Raw genomic sequence first — 24,157 nt, forward strand, 5'->3', positions numbered from 1 at the left:
AGAGAGTCCCTGGGAGACATCACCGATGTCTAGACAACACGCCTACTCGACCTTGCGGGCAGCATCTGCCCCACGTGTGGCCAAGTCGCGCCTCCTCCACACTGAATTTTACAGCTCAGAAACAGGCCATTTGCTCCCTGTGGTGTTCATGCTCCACACAAACCTTCCCCAACCCTCCTTCATCGCACCTTATCAATCTGCCCTTCTGTCACTTTCTCAGCCCTGTGTTTATCTGGCTTCCCCTTAAAGCCGCCTGTCTATTTGCCTTAACTACACCCTGTGACAGCCTGTCCCACATTTTCCACTGGATTCACGAGCGACCATCTTATATTTATGGACAGGAAAAGCTCAGCGTGCCAGGCAGAATCTTGAAGGAAAAAAACAGGGTAACATGTTGCAGGTTTTAACCAGATTTCTCTCCCCACAGAGCTTCCCAGCCTTCCCCGGCAGAGGGATCTTTCAGCCCTGCCAAAGGTGCCCCCCCCCCCCGGCAGCGCGACGGGTGAACCATACAAATCTCAGCGGGTCTGGAAGCTCCGGCAGCCGCCAACCAGGAGCCGCTTCCGCCACTGGAGAACACGCAGCGGAGTGAGGCGGAAAATAGTGGCCTCTTTCTTTATTTCACATTTCCAGCATCTGCAGTATTTGGCTTGTTGTTATGAATGACCCCCCACAGGCAAAGACCTTCTCTCCGTGTGAATAATTTCAGTTTCCATTTCCAGCAAACATTTTAAAAATAAATTTCGAGTACCCTATTCATATTTTTCCAATTAAGGGGCAATTCAGCGTTGGCCAATCCACCTAACCTGCCCATCTTTGGGTTGTGAGGGCGAAACCCACGCAGACACGGGGAGAATGTGCAGACTCCACACGGACACGGGATCGAACCTGGGACCTCAACGCCACGAGGCAGCAGTGCTAACCACCCAGCCACCGTGCCCCCTCCCCGCATTTCCAGCAAACGTAAGGGTGTTTTACAATTTTAAAATTCATTCAGACTGACACCAGGCTTCATACAGACCTACCAGACGTCCTAAATTGTAGTAGCAATCTGGATATTTTTTTCTGTATTTTATTGCTGTCCAGTAACTCCTTTCAGCCTCTTCATATTTCCTCAAACTGTTCTGGACAATCCCGAGATTCATCCAGGCGGCAGCAAAATCAGGTCTGTGCATCAGGAACCAAGAGGGAGAAATTAGATCCTCATGCTTTTATAACAAGGTACTGCCAAGCACAATGACACAGATTTAGAGCACACAGACAGGCCATTCATTCCAGACATTCTATGTCGGTGTTTATGCTCCACATCAGTCTCCGCCAACATCTCAACACTTCATCCCATGTAGAATATAAGAAATAAGGGCTGAAGGCGGCCATTCAGCCCCTCGAACTACTGTTCAGCAAGATCATCTACCCAGCTACACCTTCCCGCATTATCCCCGATTCCCTTAGTCCCCCCCAAAGTCCATCCTGACTCGAATACACTCATCGTTTTGAATATACACAGCTCCCTGGGGTAGAGAATTCCAATAGTCTATTCAATCTCTTCTTGTTGGACAAGTTCCTTCATTCAGCCCAGTGAACCTTTGCTGCACCCCTTGTCTCTACACAGTGACCCAGGTGGTTCTCCCATACTCAGGCATGATCTTCTGTTCCTATCTCCTGTGAGCGTCTATCGAGCTTCGCTTATAGACATCTTTATAGGCATCTATGTTACGTGCATCAACTGTTGTCTTTGGTAGTAGTGAGTGAGTTCCATATTCTTACCACTCTCTGATATTTTATTTAAGGGTGTGCAGTAGTCGCCAAGCAAGGCAGCAGCTACCGCAGTGGCTAAATGGAGCTCTGTGGGCCCTCCGCTGAATTCTGTCAGGGGGCAGTCTACAATGTTAGGTGGGCACTGCAGCTATAGCACGGGCTCCCTGCAAGGCCCCACCTGTGCCGATCTGCTGCACAAAGGCCTTGGTCCCAAGGAAACAAGAGTGCTAGATAAGGTGGCACAGTAGTTAGCACTGCTGCCTCACAGATCCAGGGTCCCAGGTTCGTTTCCGGCCTTGGGTGACTGTCTGTGCGGAGTCTGCACCTTCTCCCGTGTCTGCGTGGGTTTCCTCCGGGTGCTCTGGTTTCCTCCCACAGCCCAAAGATGTGCAGGTTCGGTGTATTGGCCATGATAAATTGCCCCTTAGTGTCCAAAGGTTGGGTGGGGTAACGAGGATGGGGCAGATGTCGGGTGCTCTTTCAGAGGGTCGGTGCAGGCTCGATGGGACGAATAGCTTCTTCTGCCCTGTAGGGATTCTACGTTGGCGTGGCAGGTTGAGGCTGGCCGGGCAGGCTGTGGGATCTGTGATGAGGATGTGTGTTGGTTCCAGTCCTGCAGCCACGCGGCCTCTGCTGTTCATCCTTGGCGCGGTGGTCCTAGTCGTACAGGCTGGCGTGATAGGTGAGCAGCAGGTGCATTGCTGTGCCAGGTTTGGGTTGATGTAGATCTTCTCCAGGAGCTTCCTTGTTGCGATCTCCCTCCTTATGTGAGGGGACGGGATGTTGTTCAGGACTGGGAGCCAGGGGAGTTGAGTTGATCGAAGGGTACCCGAGATGATGCACTTTGTTGTGTTGAGCTGGTTATCTACCAGACTGGTGTGGGATGAGTTGTACCAGACTGGTACACAGTACTCAGCATTCGAGTAGACAGTGGCAAGAGCTGAGGTCCCTCAGGTTTGAGCATCTCCACTCCATGAAGAGCCAGCAGGTTTGAGGAGGAGGTTGTTTCGCGTTTTGATCTTTGCTGCTGTCTCTCGGTAAAGAAGTCTCTTAGTGACTATCTTACATTTATGACCATCAGTTTTGGTCTACACCTGACAAGTGAACTCAGTAATATTAAGCTTAAATTGAGACGTACTGAATGGCCACAGCTCTGGCGAGTAACTTCTCTGCTTCGTGTAGCTCCTTCCTTTCCTTTAAGATATTTCCCAGATTGTTCATCGCATGGACATACTTTGGATTGAGCCTGAAATATAAGAAAAAGGGCGTCTGAAATTTTCATCACGGCTAAAGGCATTTTTATTTGAAGAGTGAACTTTGCACCTTTCATAATGTAATTACTAACTGATAAAGCAAGGTGTGCGAATACCTCACCGCTTCTCTGTAATACTGGATTGCAGAGGTTTCTTTACCTCGGTCAGCGAGATTTTTACCAACATTGTAATGTACCTACAGAGAAAGAAAAAGAATTCGTCAGCAGTGAACGGCAAGGGTTAAATAATGCAATCTAGCATGCAGCAACGATCAGTATCAGCAAGATTTTTACCAACATTGTAATGTACCTACAGGGAAAGAAAAAGAATTCGTCAGCAGTGAACGGCAAGGGTTAAATAATGCAATCTAGCATGCAGCAACGATCAGTATCAGCCGTGGCTCAGTTGACAGCCTCCGCACCGGCGGGTCAGAAGGTTGTGGCTCGACACTCCAGTGCAGCACTGCCAGCGATGCCGTCTTTTAGTTGAGATGCTTAAACCGAGGAGCCAGCTGCCCTCTCGGCTGCATGGAAAAGATCCCCGGCACTATTCAAAGAAGAGCGGGGGAGTTCACTCTGGCGTCCGGACCAACATTTATCCCTCAACCTGTTTATTTATTACTTAGTGAATGCAAATCGCCAAAGCCAAGCATTAGCCCCCCCCCCCCCCAGAAATTTGCTGAGTTTAAGATGATTAGTCCGCCACTTAAGCCTTACTCCTCAGCTTTTTTTTTGTATCTTTCCGCAAGTGCATAAGGGGTTTTGTGCTCGAGGCCGCAGTAGTGGAGGTTGGCTGCACAGGGTCCCTGGCCTGTCCTGAACCTGTTTAGCCAGGGCTACTCTCTCCGGGGTCATTCAAAGCCTGCTCTTTGACAGGTGGAGTCGTCACAAGAAACTGGTTGGTGACTTCCCACGTTCCTCATTTCTTGATCCAGAGAACGTCTGCTGTTGATCTTGCTCGGGAAAGGTGCCGAGATCGACCAACATCACGAAGAAACAGATCGTCTGGTCATTACCACGCTGCTGTTTACAGGAGCTGGACGTGCTCAACACGGATACTGTGTTTCCAACATCACAACACAGACTATTCATTTTATCCCTTTTCTTTTTACAAATTTAGAGTACCCAATTCTTTTTTTTTCCCAATTAAGGGGCAATTTAGCGTGGCCAATCCACCTACCCGGCACATCTTTGTGTTGTGGGGGTGAGGCCCACGCAGACACGGGGAGAATGTGCAAACTCCACACGGACAGTGACCCAGGGCCGGGATCGAACCTGGGACCTCGGCGTCGGGAGGCAGCAGTGACAACACGGGCTACACTTTGAAAAGCATTTCATTAGCTGCAAAACATTTTGGGAAGCCCTGAAGTACAAGACACTATGGAAATACGAGTCCTTTATTGCATGTCAAAATCATAATGCTGTAGTCGGCAGGGGAGTGGGGCAGGGAGCCCTCTGATCCGGCTGATAACTTGGAACGTGAGGGGGCTGAATGGGCCGGGACCGGGTGTTTAGGTGAAGGGGCTGAAGGTGGACGTGGCTATGCTCCAGGAGACGCACCTGAAGGTGGCGGACCAGGTTAGACTGAGGAAGGACTGGGTAGGCCAGGTGTTTCATTCGGGGCTGGATGCAAAAAATCGGGGGTGGCGATTCTGGTGGGAAAAAGGGTGTCGTTTGAGGCGTCAAAGGTGGTGGCTGACAGTGGAGGGAGGTATGTGATGGTGAGCAGCAAGTTACAAGGGGAGCGTGCATTTCGAGGGTGAAGGTTGCCGAGTATTCGGCCATAGTCATTTCGGACCATGCCCCGCACTGGGTAGACCTTGAGCTGGGGGAGGAGAGGGACCAGCCCCCGCTCTGGCGCCTGGAGGTGGGACTGCTGGCGGATGAGAAGGTGGGTGGGCGGGCGGGTTCGGGGGTGTATCAAGAGGTACTTAGAGGCCAATGATAATGGGGAGGTCCGGGTGGGGACGGTTTGGGAGGCATTGAAGGCGGTGGTTAGAGGGAAGTTGATTTCCATCCGAGCCCATAGGGAGAGGGGAGAGCAAAGAGAGAGGGAGAGGTTGGTGGGGGAGATGGTGAGGGTGGATAAGAGATATGCGGAGGCTCCGGAGGAGGGACTGTTGGGGGAGCGACGTAACCTTCAGGCCAAGTTCGACTTGCTGACCACCGGAAAGGCGGAAGCTCAGTGGAGGAAGGCACAGGGACCGGTGTGCGAATATGGGGAGAAGGCGAGTAAGATGCTGGCGCATCAGCTACGTACAGTGTGGATCATATAGGCCGATCTCGTTGTTAAATGTGGATGCCAAGCTGTTGGCGAAGATCTTGGCCACAAGGATAGAGGACTGTGTGCCGGGGGTCATTCATGAGGACCAGACAGGGTTTGTGAAGGGAAGGCAGCTGAACACCAATATATGTAGGCTTCTGAATGTTATAATGATGCCGGCTGTAGAAGGGGAGGCGGAGATAGTGGTAGCATTAGACGCGGAGAAGGCCTTTGATAGGGTTGAGTGGGGGTACTTGTAGGAGGTGCTAGAACGGTTTGGGTTCGGGGAGAGGTTTGTCAGTTGGGTGAGGCTGCTATATGAGGCCCCGATGGCGAGCGTAGCCACGAATAGGAGGAGTTCGGAGTACTTTCGGTTGTACCGGGGGACGAGGCAGGGGTGTCCCCTGTCCCCTTTGCTCTTTGCGTTGGCAATTGAGCCCCTGGCATGGCGTTGAGGGAGTTGAGGAATTGGAGGGGTCTGGTGCGGGGTGGGGAGGAGCTCCGAGTGTCATTATACGCAGATGACTTGTTGCTATATGTGGCAGACCCAGTGGGGGGGAATGCCGGAGGTGATGCAGATCCTTAGGGAATTTGGGGGCTTTTCTGGGTACAAGCTCAACCTGGGTAAGAGTGAGCTGTTCGTTGTGCACTCGGGTGATCAAGAGGAGGGGATTGGTAGGCTCCCGCTGAAAAGGGCGGGGAGGAGCTTTCGGTACCTGGGAGTCCAGGTGGCTAGGAGCTGGGGGGCCCTTCACAAGCTTAACCTCATTAGGCTGGTGGAGCAAATGGAGGAGGAGTTTAAAAGATGGGACATGTTGCCGCTGTCGCTGGCGGGCAGGGTGCAGTCCGTCAAGATGACGGTGCTCCCAAGGTTTTTGTTCCTGTTCCAGTGCCTCCCCATCCTTATCCCGAAGGCCTTTTTTAGGAGGGTCAACAGGAGTATTATGGGATTTGTGTGGGCGCATGGGACTCCGAGGGTGAGAAGGATATTTTTGGAGTGGGGCAGGGATGGGGGGGCTGGCGTTGCCCAACCTCTGTGGGTACTATTGGACTGCCAACGCAGCGATGGTGCGTAAGTGGGTAATGGACGGGGCAGGGGCAGCATGGAAGAGGATGGAGATGGCGTCCTGCGTGGACACGAGTCTGGAGGCGCTGGTAACGGCGCCGTTGCCACTCCCTCCAACAAGGTATACCACTAGCCCGGTGGCGGCGGCTACCCTCAAAATTTGGGGGCAATGGAGACGGCATAGGGGGGAGGTGGGTGGCTCGATGGAGTCCCCAATACGGGGGAACCACCAGTTTGTTCCAGGGAGCATCGATGGCGGGTTTCTGGGCTGGCACAGGGTAGGTATTAGGAGGTTGAGGGACCTGTTTGTGGATGGGAGGTTTGCGAGCCTGGGTGAGTTAGAGGGGAGGTTTGGGCTCCACCCGGGGAACATGTTTAGGTGCATGAAGGTTAGGGCGTTTGCTAGGCGGCAGGTGGAGGGATTCCCTCTGCTGCCCCCACGTGGGGTACGAGACAGGGTGCTCTCGGGGGTGTGGTTTGGAGGGGGGAAGATTTTGGACATGTACCACGTCATGCAGGAGGTGGATGAGGCCTCGGTGGAGGAACTGAAGGGTAAATGGGAAGAGGAGCTGGGTGAGGAGATTGAGGAGGGGACGTGGGCGGATGCCCTGGAAAGGGTGAATTCCTCCTCTTCCTGTGCGAGGCTTAGCCTCATACAGTTCAAGGTGCTGCACAGGGCCCACATGACTGGGACGAGGATGAGTAGGTTTTTCGGGGGCGAAGACAGGTGTGCTAGGTGCTCGGGGAGCCCAGCGAACCACGCCCATATGTTCTGGGCATGCTGGGGGAGTTTTGGAAGGGGGTGGCGAGGACGGTGTCGAGGGTGGTAGGATCCAGGGTCAAGCCAGGCTGGGGACGCGCAATTTTTGGGGTTGCAGTGGAGCCGGGAGTGCAGGAGGCGAAAGAGGCCGGTGTTCTGGCCTTTGCGTCCCTAGTAGCCCGGCGGAGGATCTTGCTTCAATGGAAGGATGCGAGGCCGCCAAGCGTGGAGGCCTGGATCAATGATATGGCGGGGGGGGGGGGGGGGGGGGGGGGGGGTTTGTTTCGGGGGAAGGGAGAAATGTGTATCTATGTTTATTGAATATGCCGGGTGTTTATCTATTTCTTCTTTTTGTAGTTACTGGGGGGGGGGGGGGGGGGGGTTTGGTTTTGTGGGTTAGTGTGTTTTTCTTTTTGTTGTTGTTAAAACTGTTTTCTTGTTGTTATTTTCTGTTTTTGATATGTTTTTGAAAATCTCAATAAAAATTATTTTTAAAAAAAAATCATAATGCTGAGAAAATTAAATGCAAGTTGCTGGACAATACATTTCATTCATGTATTTGTCAGTAAGAGCATCATCTTCCATTATGATTTTTCTCAATGAATATTTAAGAACATTTGCATTAAGTTATCCCCCCCCCCAAAAAAAATAAATGTATTTTCTTACTTTGGCATTGAAGGGACACACTGACAAAGCACTTGTGAAAAGATCTTCCTCTGTCCTCCAGTGGTGACTGCGCCTGACACACTGCAGAATGTTCAGAATGACCAAGCCTGCCACAGCAACGGAGGTGATGCTCTAAAGAAAATCACGCAGCACAAATTAAAAATTGAGATTCGGAGCCCATTTCAAACCTGCAGGTTGCAAAGCTCAGACAAGGGTGACAAGGTAAATAAACGTGTGCCCCTACCTTGAATCTCCTGCCTTGCCTCGACAAAGTGCAAATGCCGTAAGACAGCAGCATGCAGTAACCAGCACTGGAGAGGTAGATCACTCTCTCCGCAACCACAAACCCCACTCGGAAGAAAACGTTCGATGCAGGAAGGAACGGGATGATCACAAGAGTGACTCCAGAGGCGAGGATTCTGTGGACGTATCCAAATACATCTGTTCACACAATATGTTTGCAGCTTAGAAAACTAATAGCAGGTAGACATGGCAATATGGACTTTGGTTACGTTCAAATTAATCTCAGTTAATAAGCTCTTTGGAGAGAGATACCTTAGAATTAGTTGTTCATCTCTCATATATACACGAGTGCCCATAATAAAACATTTCATAGAATAGAATCATAGAAATCCTACAATGCAGGAGGCCATTCGGCCCATCGGGTCTCCACCGGCCCTTGGAAAGAGCACCCTACTTAAGCCCACACCCCCACCCTGTCCCCGTAACCCAGTAACCCCGCCTAACTTTTTGGACACTAAGGGGCAATTTAGCACAGCCAATCCACCTAACCTGCACATCTTTGGACTGTGGGAGGAAACCGGAGCACCCGGAGGAAATCCATGCAGACACGGGGAGAATGTGCAAACTCCACACAGACAGTCAACCGAGGCCGGAATTGAACCCGGAACCCTGGAGCTAAATGATACCAAAAGATAAAGACATCAGCTGCTCCTGAAACATCTATCAGCTCCCTTTATCCAAGGTTCAGAAGAGTTTTGATTCACAATCAAAATGCAGCCTTACAGAAAAGAATGTTTTATTCCCAGCCAGAGAATGCCTCTTTAGATACATATCTAACAGGGTCACAATCTCGAGAACCCATCAGCGCGATATTGGCCAAACTCAGCTCATGAACTGTACATCGATGGCAAGGTCATGGCCAGGGCATAAATACAAGACAGTCACCAACAAATACAATAAGGGGCTCTCGACCACAAATAACACTTGAGGCAAATAGCTTGAATGCATTTAAAGAGAGGGCTGATTGGATTGGTTTATTATCACGTGTACCGAGGTACAGTGAAAAGTATTTTTGTGCGAGCAGCTCAACAGATCATTAAATACATGAAAAGAAGGGCAGCACGGTGGCCTAGTGGTTAGCACAACCGCCTCACAGCGCTGAGGTCCCAGGTTCGATCCCGGCTCTGGGTCACTGTCTGTGTGGAGTTTGCACATTCTCCCCGTGTCTGCGTGGGTTTCGCCCCCACAACCCAAAGATGTGCAGAGTAGGTGGACTGGCCATGCTAAATTGCCCCTTAATTGGAAAAAATAATTGGGTAATCTAAATTTATAAAAAAAAATACATGAAAAGACATACTAGGACAACAAGGTGCACAATATAACTCCATAAACCCCGGCATCGGGTGAAGCATACAGGGGTGTAGTGTCAATCAGGTCAGCACGGTAGCATTGTGGATAGCACAATTGCTTCACAGCTCCAGGGTCCCAGGTTCGATTCCGGCTTGGGTCACTTTCTGTGCCGAGTTTGCACATCCTCCCCGTGTGTGCGTGTGTGGGTTTCCTCCGGGTGCTCCGGTTTCCTCCCACAGTCCAAAGATGTGCAGGTTAGGTGGATTGGCCATGCTAAATTGCCCTTAGTGTCCAAAATTGCCCGTAGTGTTGGGTGGGGTTACTGGGTTATGGGGATAGGGTGGAGGTGTTGACCTTGGGTAGGGTGCTCTTTCCAAGAGCCGGTGCAGACTCGATGGGCCGAATGGCCTCCTTCTGCACTGTAAATTCTATGTCCAAAAAATAAACACATGAAGGGAAAAAAAGATTATTGGACTGGTATTCGGGGGAAATGGCATGACTGAGAGGTGAGAATGTGGGGCTGACTACCAGAGACAGTGGTCGAAGTGAACAATAGAATATTTAAGGGGAAATGGGATAAACGTGAGGGAGAAAGGAACAGGTGGAAATGTTAATAGGGTGGAATGAAGAGATGCAGGAGGTGTCTTGCATGGAGCATAAGGACCATCATGGGCTAGTTGGGTCGAATGGCCTGTTTCTGTGCTGGATGTTTTATGCAATTATTTCTTCAAACGGATATAGATTCCTATTCAAATCAATGGACGTCTACCGGCAATGGACACATTAGATATGTCATCCGAATGGATGTTCTCTGGCTATGAAATCCAATATGGTGGATCGTGTATCAGATAACATGTGGACCAAATGAAAGATAATAATGTTGCCTCCTCCTGCCCCCAAAGTATTTCTTCATTCAAACACATTCGCTGGAAGAGTCACTCAAGCCATAACGAAGATTGCGTTATGAATTGATCCAGGACGCTGCTACCCAGTAACTTAGCTGAGGAATGTCACCAACATTTGTCTTAAAAGCAGCCACCCGGCCCTCCCTTCCTCTGGAGGGGACTCATACAGAGGATGAATCAGCCCATCGTGCCTGTGTCACTTCCTTCAATGAGCTATTCAATTAGTCTCACTTGAGCGCTCTCTCACCCCAGACCTGCGAACCATCCAACTTTTGAAAGTTGCCCTTTTGAAAGTTGCGACTGAATCTGATTCCAATGTCCTTAAGGAAGCACATTCCAGGTCACAATGACTGGGTGCGTTACAACTAGAAATCCACATCTACCCCCCTCCCCCCCCCGCCCCCACTCCACTCTGGTTCTTGTGTCAATTATCTTCGATCCGTGTCTCTCTGGTTATCAACTCCCCTGCCATTGGAAACAGTTTCCCCGGATTTACGCTTATCAAAGCCTTTCATAAATTTCAAAACCTCTATCAAACCTCTCCTCAAATAGATTAATCCCACCTTCTCTCGTCACACCATCTGGGATTTTCTCTTCTAAAATAATTTTTTAAAAAGGGAACTAAAATAAGAAAAGCATTTTAGAACCGTAGAATTCCTCAGGTGCAGGAGGCCATTGGGCCCATCAAGTCTGCACCAATCCTCTGAGGGAACACCCTACCCCATAACCACACCTAACCTGCACATCTTTGGGCTGTGGGAGGAAACCGGAGCACCCGGAGGAAACCCACGCAGACACGGAGAGAAAATGCAAACTCCACATTGACAGTCACCCAAGGCTGGGTAGCACAGTGGTTAGCACAGTTGCTTCACAGTTCCAGGGTCCAACGTTTGATTCCCCGCTGGGTCACTATCTGTGTGGAGTCTGCACGTAAATTCTATGATTCTGTAAGGCTGGAATTGAACCCGGGTCCCCGGCTATGTGAGGCAGCAGTGCTAATCAATTGTGCCACTGTGCGCCCCCACCCTCCCCCAGTCAGGTGTTAACATCCTCCCAACATCGACCCGTACAGATCCCTTTAAAGGAGTTTCCCCTTCATCTGCATTTGGTAACGGCGAGTATTTATCAACACCAAAAGCTTTACCTTCTTTCATCTGTGTTTGTGGAGCATAAAGCTTGACATATGATCCCGATGAGGAAGAACCAAAGTACGAGAGGGGCAAATATTCTAATGTCACCGATCGATTTAATCAGCGGTAAACAGCCCATTGACCAATCAAAGCACAGCCACCAGGGACAGACTAATAGCCATGTGTTCAGAGAGTAGTAGTAATTATAATTAATAGCCTGATAAAACAAAATAAAACAAGAAAATCAGTTTATAACTTCGACAAAAGCGGTGCTAATTAACCTCAGTTGTACTGTACAACAGAAGTGATGTTTCACGACAGAAACAAGACCACCTCAACCAGTGTAACGTCTGAAGCCATTCCTTCACGTTTTATATATTGGAATGACACTGGGAAAACCTGCAACATCTCATGATCTTGGTACTGATGGTGGTCGGAAGTGATGGAAACCCAGACAATTGGTACTCATAAGGAACACCGACCATAGCTGTGAACAGCACAGGACGAGGCCCATTGCCCCATCAAGGGCCAATAGGCCTCCTCCTGCTCCTATCTTCTATGTCAGGAGGTCAAAGGCGATCGGGGAGGTAGGTGGTCTGTCGGGTTGAGGCCAAAGTCAGATTAGCCACGTTGGTTCCACTAACCCTGCCCTTTCCCCATAGCCCTGCAAATATTTCCCTGGTCAAGTTTATATCCAATTCCCCATTTTGAAGTTTACTTTACCTCCTGCCCTGTCAGGCAGCGCCATCCGGATCATAGCAACCTGCTGCATATAAAATTTACCCCATTTTTCTTTGCCACTTTTCTTCCTGCCAGCAGAAACAGGTTCTCCTTTTTTACTCTGCGAAGGATGCACATTAAAGTGAGACTCGCTTTAATATGCAGATTTGCCAAAAAGTGATCCCGCCCACAATGGGCAGGACTTAAACTGCATCGTCTGGCAAGATCACTCTCGTCTCGCGCAGCGGTGCGAGCCGGATGGATCCCGGGAGCAGGGTCTCCCGGCTTCTATCAGCCACGCTGCACCGTGGCGAGCTGATTTTCTGGCGTAGGTGGCCACTGGATCGCGTCCATTGTGTTTAAACTGAGGTAATTATGTCGTAAAGGGAGGGGCCAGGTCTGTGGCAGTTAGGTCTCTGGACGTTGTGAGCCGAACAACAGTTTCTTCAGAAGGCTGTCAGAGATTCACTATAAATCCGACAGATCTCTCTCTCTCTCCAAGCTGTCTTTCAAAAGATCTTTTTAACCAGAAGCTGACATGTAATCCTGTGTTTGCTAACTTTATTTAAAAGTGGGTTTTGACCTGTGATAGGTTTTGCTAGATTGGAGATAAAGAAGGTATCAATATTGTAAAGCATTGTTTAACTGGTAATTATAAGCTGTATTTCGGTGCTGTTAAAGGTAGTTTAATATTGTGTTAATGATAAAGTTTGTTTTAATATACCATATCCCTACTTCTGCGTGGATTTGCTCCTGGAGCGATGTACCCTTTCCTCACAGTTTTGTACATTTTTAAAAAGTGATTGGGGTTCGTGTCCGGTATCATAGCAAATGTTGGGACCTGGTCTGATTGTAATAGGCTCAAGTGGAACATAAACCCCAGCAGGGAGTAGAGGGCCAAACTGAACTTTACTGCGCTGCAGGTTCGATATAATACAAGTACATATTCCGAACAAAAGCATTCTTAAAATTTAACAGCAGAGGTTTGTGAACCATTTAACTTTGGATTCTAAAAATGCTGAGAGTTCCCACTGTAGGCAGCACGAGCAGCTTACCCGCACGAGAGCGCTGTCCGCAAACGATGCTGGGTTATCCACTTCAGTGAAAGCCGGGGGCCCCGTACCCATGATCCGCCAGCGGCCATACAGCAGGGCAATCCCGCCGGATGCCACCAGCAGAATTCGGGTGAAAAATCCTCTTTTCCACAGTAGGGAATTCTGAGAATCAGGCAAAAAGGAAACAGAAAAATAAGAGAAAGCAGCGCAGCAAATATTTCAACAAGTTATATTTATATAGCGCCTTCAACATAACGAAATGTCCCAAGGCACTTCACAGGAAAATGATAAAACAGTGAGTAACACCAAGCCACATAAGGTGGGGTTAGGTCAGATAACTAAAAGCTTGGTCAAAGAGGTAGGTTTTAAGCAGTGTCTTAAAGTGCTGTGGAGGGGTTTAGGGAGCGATATTCCAGAGCTTGGGGGGGGAGGACTAAGCAGCTGAAGACACCGTCATCTATAGTGCAGCTTTGTAAATTGGGGGTGCATAAGAAGCTAGAATTGGAGTTCAGGGGCTGGATTCTCCGCATCCGGGATTCTCCGTTTTGCCGGCAGCCTGGGGGCTTTCCCGATCGCGTGGGCAGCCCCACAATGGGAAGCCCCATTGACCGGTCGGCGTAACGGAGCACCCCACCGGCGGGGTGAAATGGAAATGTGGCGTGGCAGGGCGGAGGATCCAGCCCCAGGTATCTCAGAGGGGGGTGGGGCTGGAGGCGATCAGAGATAGGGAGGTGTGAGGCCATGGAGGTATTTGAAAACGTGTAATGTATGTAGAAAATTGTTATATATATTATATTATATATCTGTTGCAGTAATATTTTTATAAATCCTAGTTTAACAAACAGGTAGACGGTGTGTCTGCAAAGGATGCAATTAAGATGTTGTATAAGTGGGATAATCATTGATTATAACCATTTAGTTGTTTGCCTCTGTAGGGCTTATGGACTTTTGCTTATAGAAATAAGGTTCCCTGGGGTTTAGATAATTGATGGGTTGTGTTTCGCCTTAGTGAGATGGGATAGAGATTATGTAAATAATGGGAGGAGCCAGGTCTGTAGCAGGCACTTTTTTCTAGTCTGAAAAAGATAGAAGGACTTGCAGGTTGTGCCTGGAAAGGGTTTCTTTCTTTTGGTGAAAGCAACCCTCTACACAGAGGACACAGGAATCCCTGTGTTTGCTAACTTTATTTCCAAGTGGCTTTTGCCCTGAAATGGACTTTGCTTAATTGGAGAGAGAGAATTAGAAGTTAAAGTGTTTCCTTTTACTGTTATGGAATGGTTTAACTTTAAGTATAAGTTATTATCTGTGATGTTAATGCATTTGGTCCTGTGGTTAAGGATTAAATTTGTTTTAATAGTTTTTTAAAATCCCTGTTTGTCAGTGGAATTACTCCTTTGGGGGGGGGGGGGGGGGGGGGGGGTGTGAAGCATCCTTTCCTCCCAGTTTACAAATTGAAAAATTGTTGGGGCCTCTGGTCCAGTTGCCTAATGTATACTGGGGTCTGGCCTGGGACCGTAGCACAAGGGTGAGAACTTTAAACTCAAGACACTGCTTGACCAGGGGCCAATGGAGATTAAGACAGGCTATGGAGGCTAAGGGCAGCACAGTGGCTAGCAAGGTTGCTTCACAGCTCCACGGTCCCAGGTTCGATTCCCGGCTTGGGTCACTGTCTGTGCGGAGTCTGCACGTTCTGCCCGTGTCTGCGTGGGTTTCCTCCGGGTGCTCCGGTTTCCTCCCACAGTCCAAAGACGTGCAGGTGAGGTGGATTGGCCATGATAAATTGCCCTTCGTGTCCAATAAGGTTGGGTGGGGTTACTGAGTTATGAGGATGGGGTGGAGGTGTGGGCTTAAGTTGAGTGCTCTTTCCAAGGGCCGGTGCAGACATGATGGGCCGAATGGCCTCCTTCTGCACTGTAAATTCTATGATTCTAAGACAGGAGTGATAGGTGGATGGGACTTGCTGTGAATTAAAACACCGGCAGCGGTTTTTTGAAATAATTGAGTCCAGAGGTAACAAAAACATCAATGACGGCTGATGAAGCATTCCAAATATTCTGAATTTTCTTTCCACATAAACAACGCCTCACAAAATACGCTTTCATAACACGATTCTTTTCTTAAATATAAAGTATTAACATTGCGACATAGAATTTATAGCAAAGATAAGGGGTGAGGTTTAGGGAGGGAAGTACACAGCCGAGAGTCCATGCAACAAAACGCTCGGCTGACAACAGCAAAACAACTAAAATTGGGGACGCTCAAACGGCCAGAACGGGAGGAATGCAGAGATCTTGGAGGGTTGTGGGACTGGAGATGACAGGTTTAGGGAGCAGTGGGGCCACGGAGGGAGTTGAAATCACATAAGACATAGGAGCAGAATTAGGCCACTCGGCCCGTCAAGAATGCTCCGCCATTCAATCATGGTTGATATTTTTCTCATCCCCATTCTCCTGCCTTCTCCCCATAACCCCTGATCCCCTTATCACTCAAGAACCTATCGATCTCTATCTTAAAGACACTCAGTGATTTGGCCCCCACAGCCTTCTGCGGCAAAGAGTTCCACAGGTTCACCAACGAGGGATAAGTTTTGCTTAGGGCCGGGCGGCACGCTGGCCCAGTGGTTAGCACTGCTGCCATGACCCAGGTTCGATCATGGCCTCGGGTCTGTGTGGAGTTTGCACATTCTCCCCGTGTCTGCGTGGGTTTTGCCCCCACAACCCAAAGATGTGCAGGCTAGGTGGATGGGCCACGCTAAATTGCCCCTTAATTGGAAAAAAATAATTGGGTACTCTATAAATTTATATTAAAAAAGTTTAGCACAGGGTCTAATAGGAAATAAATCTAAGGGAATAATATTCCAAAGTCATAGTTGTACCTCAGACCTTGTGTCTTTTCGCAACAGAGCGGCGCCTAGCTGCAGGATATCCATTTTGCAGATCACAAGGGCATCAAAGACTGCATTCACACCCTAAGCATAGACAAACGAGACTGTAAATAATAAATAAAATACTACAAATAATACAGTAATTCTGAACTAAAAGCAAAGTGCTGGAAAAACTCTGGCAGCGTCTGTGGTGAGAGAAACCGATTTAACATCGAGTCCGTGTGACTCCTCTTGTATAACTACAGGAAAATCCACATTCAGCCAGTAAACCCCCAAACACACTGAAGGCCAGCAAAGCACAAAACTGTATCTTCCCAACTTCGTAAGGATGACGTGTCTCACCAGCACTGTGATACCCTGTTCCTTGCAAAGCATCGCTACGGCACAAAGCAACAAGCTGGCAAAAATCCAGTGAAAGGAGAACTCTCCTTCTGCATCATCTGAAAAAGAGACAATGCAATAACTGGGCTTAATTTTGATGTAGTTGGTAACAGCACCGTAAAAGTAACACCCTTACTGATACAGCTACCTCGCGACAAGGCACAAGTCAGGAGTGTGATGGAATACTCTCCACTTGCCTGGATGAGTGCAGCTCCAACTACACACAAGATGCTCGCCACCATCCAGGTCAAAACAGCCCTGCTTGATTGGTAGCCCATCCACAAACATTCACTCCCTCCACCCCTGATGCCGTTTGTATCGTCCACAAGATGCACTGCAGCAACTCACAGAGACCCCCACGGAGGGCACCTTCCAAACCCACGACCACTACACCTAAAAGGACAAGGGCAGTAGGTGTATGGGAACACCACTACCTGGAAATACCCCTCCAAGCCACTTCCCATCCTGACTATTGTCATTTCTTCACTGTCGCTGGGTCAAAACCCTGGAACTCATTCCCTAACAGTACTAACAGAAGGAGGGTCAGCACCACCTTTTCGAAGGCAATTAGGGACAGGTAATAAATGGCCTAATCAGTAATGTCACCATCCCATGAAAAATAAATAAAGAGCAAGGCTGTAATACCCACCGACTTCTTTAACAGAGTAAAATGTTGCAAATTGCTCCCTGTCCAATCTTATGCTCTATTAACAGATATTAATACTGGAAGGTCTGCAAAAGGCAGCATTTCCATCCAATCCCATGAGCTTTCTGCCTGACATTATTGTTGAAGTTGTCGCCAGTGTTTCCTTCACTGGTATCTCTGCTAACGGGGGGGTGGGTGTGGGTGTGTGTGTGTGTGTGTGTGTGTGTTAGGCGGTGCGCATATTCCAGAACACACACAGTCTCGGAACATTCATACGTACATTTTCTGAACGCTTTACAATAGCTGATGAAAGACAACAGAAAGAACAGAGCACAGAGGAGATCTGCCCTGCCAACAATCCCAGCAACCTGCAAAACAAATAAAAAACACAAAGTCTAGTGAGTGCTAACATTATCTTATGGTAATTAATGCACAGTTCCTGCTCTCCTGGACAGCCTTCCACCTCCTGTTCCCCATAAAGAAACTCACCCAAATCCTAACTCACACCAAGTTAACCCATAGCCCTGCTCTCGCTGGCCAACAGAAACACCCAGTCCAGCAACACCTCGATTTTAAAATTCTCATCTTGGTGTTCATATTCCTATGTGGCCTTGTTACCTCACTGTCAGTGTAACCTCCTCCCCTCCCCACCTTACAATCCCCCCGTGACCTCCACACTCCACCGACACTGGCCTCTCGCTCAGTGTCAAAATATGGCTGATGACCAACCTGCAAAGCACCTTTGGCTATTTAACCATGTTAGAGGTGCTATATGAAAGCAAGTTGTTGTTGTAAATGTAAAATTAGCGATCATGCTGGATGGCATAGGAGATTCAGACTCTCCTCCAACTCAAATCACCCAACCGCTTGCCTGAAACATGCAATACAAAAGGTGGACGTGGAAAAATTGGACTGAACCGCTGATTTAAAGGGATGACACTCTTGAACGTCCACAAACTTTCAATCAGTCTTAAGCCCACCTTGAAATAATTTACTTACGCTCTCTGTGTGTATCGGATGCACAGCAAAGAGCAGGGCAGCTAGAAATGATGCTTTTGGCGCCCTGTTGAGCTGCCTCCCTTTCTCATCATGCTCGAGACCACCTAGAAGCACTGAGAACACATCGAGGGTCATGACAGAAATCACGCTGTGAAGTACAATGTTGACCACGTGAAATCCAACCGGGTACAATCCTCCAGCTATCAAGTAGTTCAACCTGAGAGAGATGGATATGCGGCAGATCGTAAATGAAACATGAATTTAATGAAGGTACAAATTGCGTACTGCCCTGTATTTTACACTGTGCTCTTGTACGATAGGAGAGGTAAACGATGCGTGGTAATATCCTACAATACAACAGTGGCAATATTCTGTAATAAACCGGACACTACCGCAGCATAGAAAACAATGTCATTGTCCACACCATCAGAATGAAAGCCTTCAACTACAACCATAAGAACGTCCTTATTTATTCCACACTCTGCACTATAACGACAGAGGTTATGCACACTATTAGATGGCACTTGTTCAGACAGTACTGCTAGGACGATAGTTTTTAGCTGCCTTCACACTGAAAATTAGGATTTTTGTTTAATTTAGTTTTGCTTGCTGACATATTAACCCATCCATTCACGGAATTATTTTAATTAAACCAAACAATCTTTTTTTTAATATAAATTTAGAGTACCCAATTCATCCTTTCCAATTAAGGGGCAATTTAGCGTATTCAATCAACAATCTTTGGGTTGTGGGGGCGAAACCCACGCAGACACAGGGAGAATGTGCAAACTCCACACGGACAGTGACCCAGAGCCGGGATCGAACCTGGGACCTCAGTGCCGTGAGGCAGCAGGGCTAACCCACTGTGCCACCATACTGCCCGACCAAACAATCTTAATGATTTGTTGGCAAGTAGTAATCAAAATTTAATCTGCTTTTTATGGAACCTTGCTGGCTGAAACCTGACAGGCAGCCAAATTCACGGAAACAGTGAATGTACTATATGGATGGTTAGTGAAAGAGATTAAGTGGAAATGGGAGGAGGAGTTGGGGTTGGAGTTGGGGTGGGGGGTTTGGAGTGAAGCAGTGCACCGAGTCAACTCAACCTCCTCCTGCGCAAGGATGAGCCTCATACAGTTCAAGGTGGGTGCATAGGGCCCATACGACTCGGGGCCCGGATGAGTGGTTTCTTCCCGGGAGTGGCGGATATGTGCGGGAAATGAGGGAGGGGCCGGCGAACCATTCCCACATGTTCTGCAGGTGTACAGAATTGTAGAGTTTCTGGGGGATGGTGTCCGAGAGTCTGTCGGGGATTGTGGGGGTGCAGCCGGACTCCACGGTGCGGGTTTGGGGTGTTGGAGATGCTGGGGGTACAGGAGGGGAAGGGGGCCGATGTAGTGACCTTTGCCTCTCTGACTGCCCCGGTGATGGATTCTCTTAAAGAGGAGGTCGGCAGCGCCAGCGGGGATCATGGCGAGGGTGGGGGTCCTATACGAGTTCCTCAGGTTGGAGAGAATGAAGTTTCCCCCCAGGGGATGGGAGGAGGGGTTTGTAGTGCAGTGGAGGCTGCTTCTATCCCTGTTTGAGGATTTATTTGTCGCTGGGGGGTGGCTGGGGATTAAAAGGGGGGAAGGGTGGCATGTGGTGTAGTGGTTAGCACTGGGGCTGCGGCACTGAGGACCCAGGTTCGATCCCGGCCCTGGGTCACTGTCCCTGTGGTCTCACCCCCACAACCCAAAGATGTGCAGGGTGGGTGGCTTGGCCACGCTAAATTGCCCCTAAATTGGAAAAAATTAATTGGGTACTCTAAATTTATAAATAAAAGGGGGGGGGAAATTGAGCCAACTGTATGGACCATATTTTGTTGGTGTTTTGTGGGTGTCTTTTGAAGATGTTTGGAACAAAATATTTTAAAAATAAAACAGTGAATGTACTTAAAAAGGATAAACAACCATTTGTGAATGTTTTGATGATTTCTATGCTTGCATACACCTTTAGTTATACTCGTTAACCCAATACTTTTCTTCAAAGAAATTCCAATTAAGGGGCAGTTTAGCGTGGCCAATCCACCTGCCCTGCACATCTTTGGGTTGTGGGGGTGAAACCCACGCAGACACGGGGAGAATATGCAAACTCCACACGGACAGTGACCCAGGGCCGGGGTCGAACCCGGGTTCTTGGCTGCGTGAGGCAGCAGTGCTAACCGCTGTGCCACCGTGCCCCCACCCCCAATAACCTGTGCCTTCCAAACACCAGAATTCATGCAAGAGAGAATTGGCTCATTTCCATCAACTTCAATATACAGAATAACTGGCTTAAAATGAAACCGTGCTTGCCTGGTAGGGGGATAGGTACTTGTTACATGTTGCAAATAACATGTAAACATTACAGTATAAAAATAATCTTTCACCATAACACCCAGTCTCACCGGAACGTAAGCACCGTGAATGGTCGGTAGGACTTGTGACTGGTGTTGCTGATCAGGTTAGAACCCCAGAAGTCGTGTTCCCAAAGGTTGCCAAGTGACGTCTCCGGCCGAAGATCCTGACACATGAAGGAAATACCACAAGTTAATTGATGCAAATTTCTCTTTTTAAAAAAAAACATAAATGCTTGACTTGCTTCTCCACCACGCTCATTCCAAGGCCCCGCTCACCCCTATCTCTGTGACCTACTCCAGCCCCACCATCCTCCGAGATCTCAATGCTGGACTCACCTCGCCGATTTTAATCGTTCCACCGCAGGGGGGCTGTGCCTTCAGCTGGATGCTGTCTACGGATCTCCCAAACCTCTCTTTCTTGCTTCACCTGCCTCTACCATTAATATAATAATCTTTATTGTCACAAGTAGGCTTACGTTAGCACTGCAATGAAGTTACTGGGAAAATCCCCTAGTCGCCACACTCCGGCGCCTGTTCGGATACACAGAGGGAGAATTCAGAATGTCTCTGTCTCCACTCTATCTAAACCCTCTGTTATTCTAAATATGTCCGATCGGTCATCCCTCAGCTTTCTTCTTTCAACTGAAAAGAGGCTCAGCCTCTCCGCATTCTCCTGATAGAGAGACCCTCACATTTCTGGTACCACCCGTGCAAAATAGTTTTGCAACTTTTCCAGTGTCTCTTTAACCTTTTCGTAACAAGGCAACCAGAGTTTTCCAACTGTGCGGTGCAGCCAAAGTTCAATACAATTTTGGTATAACTTCTCTGGAGTGAACCTGCAGCAAATCCAAGTGAACCATTAGTATCAACAGCACTTTACATTCGCCGTGTTCACGTTATTATAATAATCCAGAAATTTGCATTAAGCGCCTGCCAATTTGAAATGCAAAAACCACACACCTTGTTGTTGATAATGGCTTCTGAGTCATCAAAGACAAAATCTCCATCGTAACTGATGCCAAAGCACAGAAGGGCCAGTGCACCAATGATAGTCCTTGCCCAATGCTGGGGGAGCTGGGGCACTGGTAAGGTGTTGTCCAAACTCCGATCAGACTGCAACATTGTGCTAAACCACGCACCATACCCAGAACTCTGGGATTCGCCTGTCCATAACCTAGGATGAGAAGCACAAGACCAAGATAATACATCTCTGGAAAACTTCAGGAATACCATTTTTATGGGACAAAAAATAAAAACCATGGGCCGACTGCACCATTGAACAGATATGCCCAGTTGCCATCTCTGGTTATCCTGGGGGGTTTTTATGACTTGAAACGTTGTCAGTCCTCACAACGCAACTCCTTCCCACCCGAGTGGATGATTTTTGACTGTCAGTCAAAGTGCCTTCCGTTCTTCCACTGCAAATATTTTTATAAATGATAAAGGAAAATGTTCAAGGAAAACTTAAATGAAAATATTTTACTTCTGGATGATTTTTCTCCGGGATTTGTTGCTCACATCAGTGCCCTGGCGATTGGCCTTCAATTGATGCAAACTGCAGGACAATCCTGGAGGGTTGGCAACTCCTATGATCAGTCTTTGCCTTTAGGTCCTGACACAATGAAAGCATTCCAATCGTCAAATATCTGGGCTCGCACATACATGAAAATTGGGTAGTTTATTAAGCGTAGCAACACGAGCTTCACTCCAAGAGGTCCCCTCTTACCGGAGGGGAGACCACGGGGGGTTGGGGGGGGGCTGAAAATTGAATTTTCAAGTTCCACTCCGGAGATTTGAGCACAAAATCTAGGATGACACTCCCAGCGCAGTTCGGAGTGAGTGCTGCACAGTTGGAGGTGCCGTCTTCCACATGAGATGACAGACTGAGGCGAGATGGACAAAGATCCCACGGTGCCGCTCAAAAAAAGCAAAGGGAAATTCACTGGCCCAGTAGACATCGCCAAATGGGCGGCACGGTAGCACAATGGTTAGCACTGTTGCTTCACAGCACCAGGGTCCCAGGTTCGATTCCCGGCTTGGGTCACTGTCTGTGCAGAGTCTGCACATTCTCCCGACAGGGCAGAAGGAGGCCGTTCGGCCCATTGAGTCTGCACTGACCCTACCAGGAGCACCCCACGCAGACGTGGGGATGACGTGCAAACTCCACACAGACTGTCACATGGACCGGAATCGCACCTGGGTCCGTCCCTGGTGCTGTGAGGCCGCAGTGCTGACCACTGTGCTGACCGGGGGTCCCTGGCACTGTGGCCACAGTGCTGACCACTGTGCTGACCAGGGGGTCCCTGGCACTGAGGCCACTGAGCTGACCGTGGGTCCCTGGCACTGAGGCCGCAGTGCTGACCACTGTGCTGACCGTGGGTCCCTGGCACTGAGCTGACCGTGGGTCCCTGGCACTGTGGCCGCAGTGCTGACCACTGTGCTGACTGTCCCTGGCACTGTGACTGCAGTGCTGACCACTGTGCTGACCGGGGGTCCCTGGAACTGAGGCCGCAGAGCTGACCGGGGGTCCCTGGCACTGTGGCCGCAGTCCTGACCGTGGGTCCCTGGCACTGTGGCCGCAGTGCTGACCACTGTGCTGACCGGGTGTCCGTGGCACTGTGGCCGCAGTGCTGACTGTGGGTCCCTGGCACTGTGGCCGCAGTGCTGACCACTGTGCTGACCGTGGGTCCCTGGCACTGAGCTGACCACTGAGCTGACCGTGGGTCCCTGGCACTGTGGGCGCAGTGCTGACCGCTGTGCCACCCTCTCAGGATAGAATTGACCAACTTCAATAGAAAGCCTCTGGATGGTAAATATCTTCACTCTGCTAAAAATAATCCATTTAAACTGGAAATAAATCCCTTTAAACCCCAAATAAACCCACAGAAGTGTTTTTCCCAGCGCTGCAGTGGAATTCTCTCTGCCCCCCGGCCTCAGGACAGGCTCAGCGGGAAAGCTGCTTTATTATTGACCTTTTTGGGGGTAATTTGTGGGGTTTTTGTTTTACCTCCCAAAGTGTCCGCGGCCCCGGAACCGGCTGTCCACCCGGCGGAACCGAAAGGCGGGCCCGCGGCCGGGGGGACGACGTCCGGTGTGGGACCCACTTCCGGCGCGGGAGGTGGGGAGAGGAGATGGGGCAAGCGCGCATGCGCGGGTCCCGGGAGGGCCGGAGCTGTCAATCAAACCCTCCAGGTGCAGCCCAGAGCTGCAGCCAACTTCAGGCCGGGGTGCAGGGGGACAAGCACAAAGGGGCAAAGCACAGAGGTTAAAAATGCAAAACAATTTTAAAAAGTTGCCTTTTGAAGCATCTTGAAAAAAAAAACATTTATTTTTTCCCCATTTTGACCGCTGAGGCACAGGTTTAAGACAAGACCCAGACAGCTTTGGATAAGATAGATAGACAATGCAGAAACTGCAACCTGTCCACAGGTGCGACACGACTGGCGGGACGGGAATTTAAGAATTTAGGCGAGGGTGGGTTTGCGAAGAGGAGCATTTTTCCGCAGTGAGTGGTACTGACCGGGAGCTCACTTGTCTACCAGGGTGGCGGAGGCGGAGATGATCAATGGTTTCAAAACAAGATTGGGGGTACCCGAGGGAAATAAACCAGCAGAGCTACGGGAATAGAGGGGGGAATGAATGGGACTGACTGGATTGCTATCCGCAGAGAGCTGGCATGGACTCGAAAGGCAGAATGGC

At 49.2% G+C, this 24,157-nt stretch overlaps 1 protein-coding gene across 1 annotated transcript in view; it reads right to left on the bottom strand.

Moving 5' to 3' along the window:
* tmtc4 (transmembrane O-mannosyltransferase targeting cadherins 4) overlaps positions 1-23,537 on the bottom strand; it is a 32,700-nt gene extending 9,163 nt beyond the window's left edge. Inside the window, exons 1-14 of the mRNA XM_038818553.1 lie at positions 23,466-23,537; positions 21,419-21,632; positions 20,507-20,622; positions 18,079-18,295; positions 17,360-17,447; positions 16,395-16,492; positions 16,044-16,136; positions 13,169-13,330; positions 11,408-11,610; positions 8,010-8,184; positions 7,766-7,897; positions 3,128-3,207; positions 2,897-3,004; positions 1,026-1,167 (exon numbers count right to left, since the gene is read on the bottom strand). Coding sequence (XP_038674481.1) covers positions 1,026-1,167; positions 2,897-3,004; positions 3,128-3,207; positions 7,766-7,897; positions 8,010-8,184; positions 11,408-11,610; positions 13,169-13,330; positions 16,044-16,136; positions 16,395-16,492; positions 17,360-17,447; positions 18,079-18,295; positions 20,507-20,622; positions 21,419-21,580 — 1,776 coding nt within the window. The 5' untranslated portion in view covers positions 21,581-21,632; positions 23,466-23,537. The remainder of the gene's footprint in view (positions 1-1,025; positions 1,168-2,896; positions 3,005-3,127; positions 3,208-7,765; positions 7,898-8,009; positions 8,185-11,407; positions 11,611-13,168; positions 13,331-16,043; positions 16,137-16,394; positions 16,493-17,359; positions 17,448-18,078; positions 18,296-20,506; positions 20,623-21,418; positions 21,633-23,465) is intronic.
* Between the last annotated feature and the right edge of the window lie 620 nt (positions 23,538-24,157).

The sequence above is a fragment of the Scyliorhinus canicula genome, chromosome 14 (genome assembly GCF_902713615.1).
Source record: "Scyliorhinus canicula chromosome 14, sScyCan1.1, whole genome shotgun sequence".
NCBI classification, from domain to species: domain Eukaryota; kingdom Metazoa; phylum Chordata; class Chondrichthyes; order Carcharhiniformes; family Scyliorhinidae; genus Scyliorhinus; species Scyliorhinus canicula.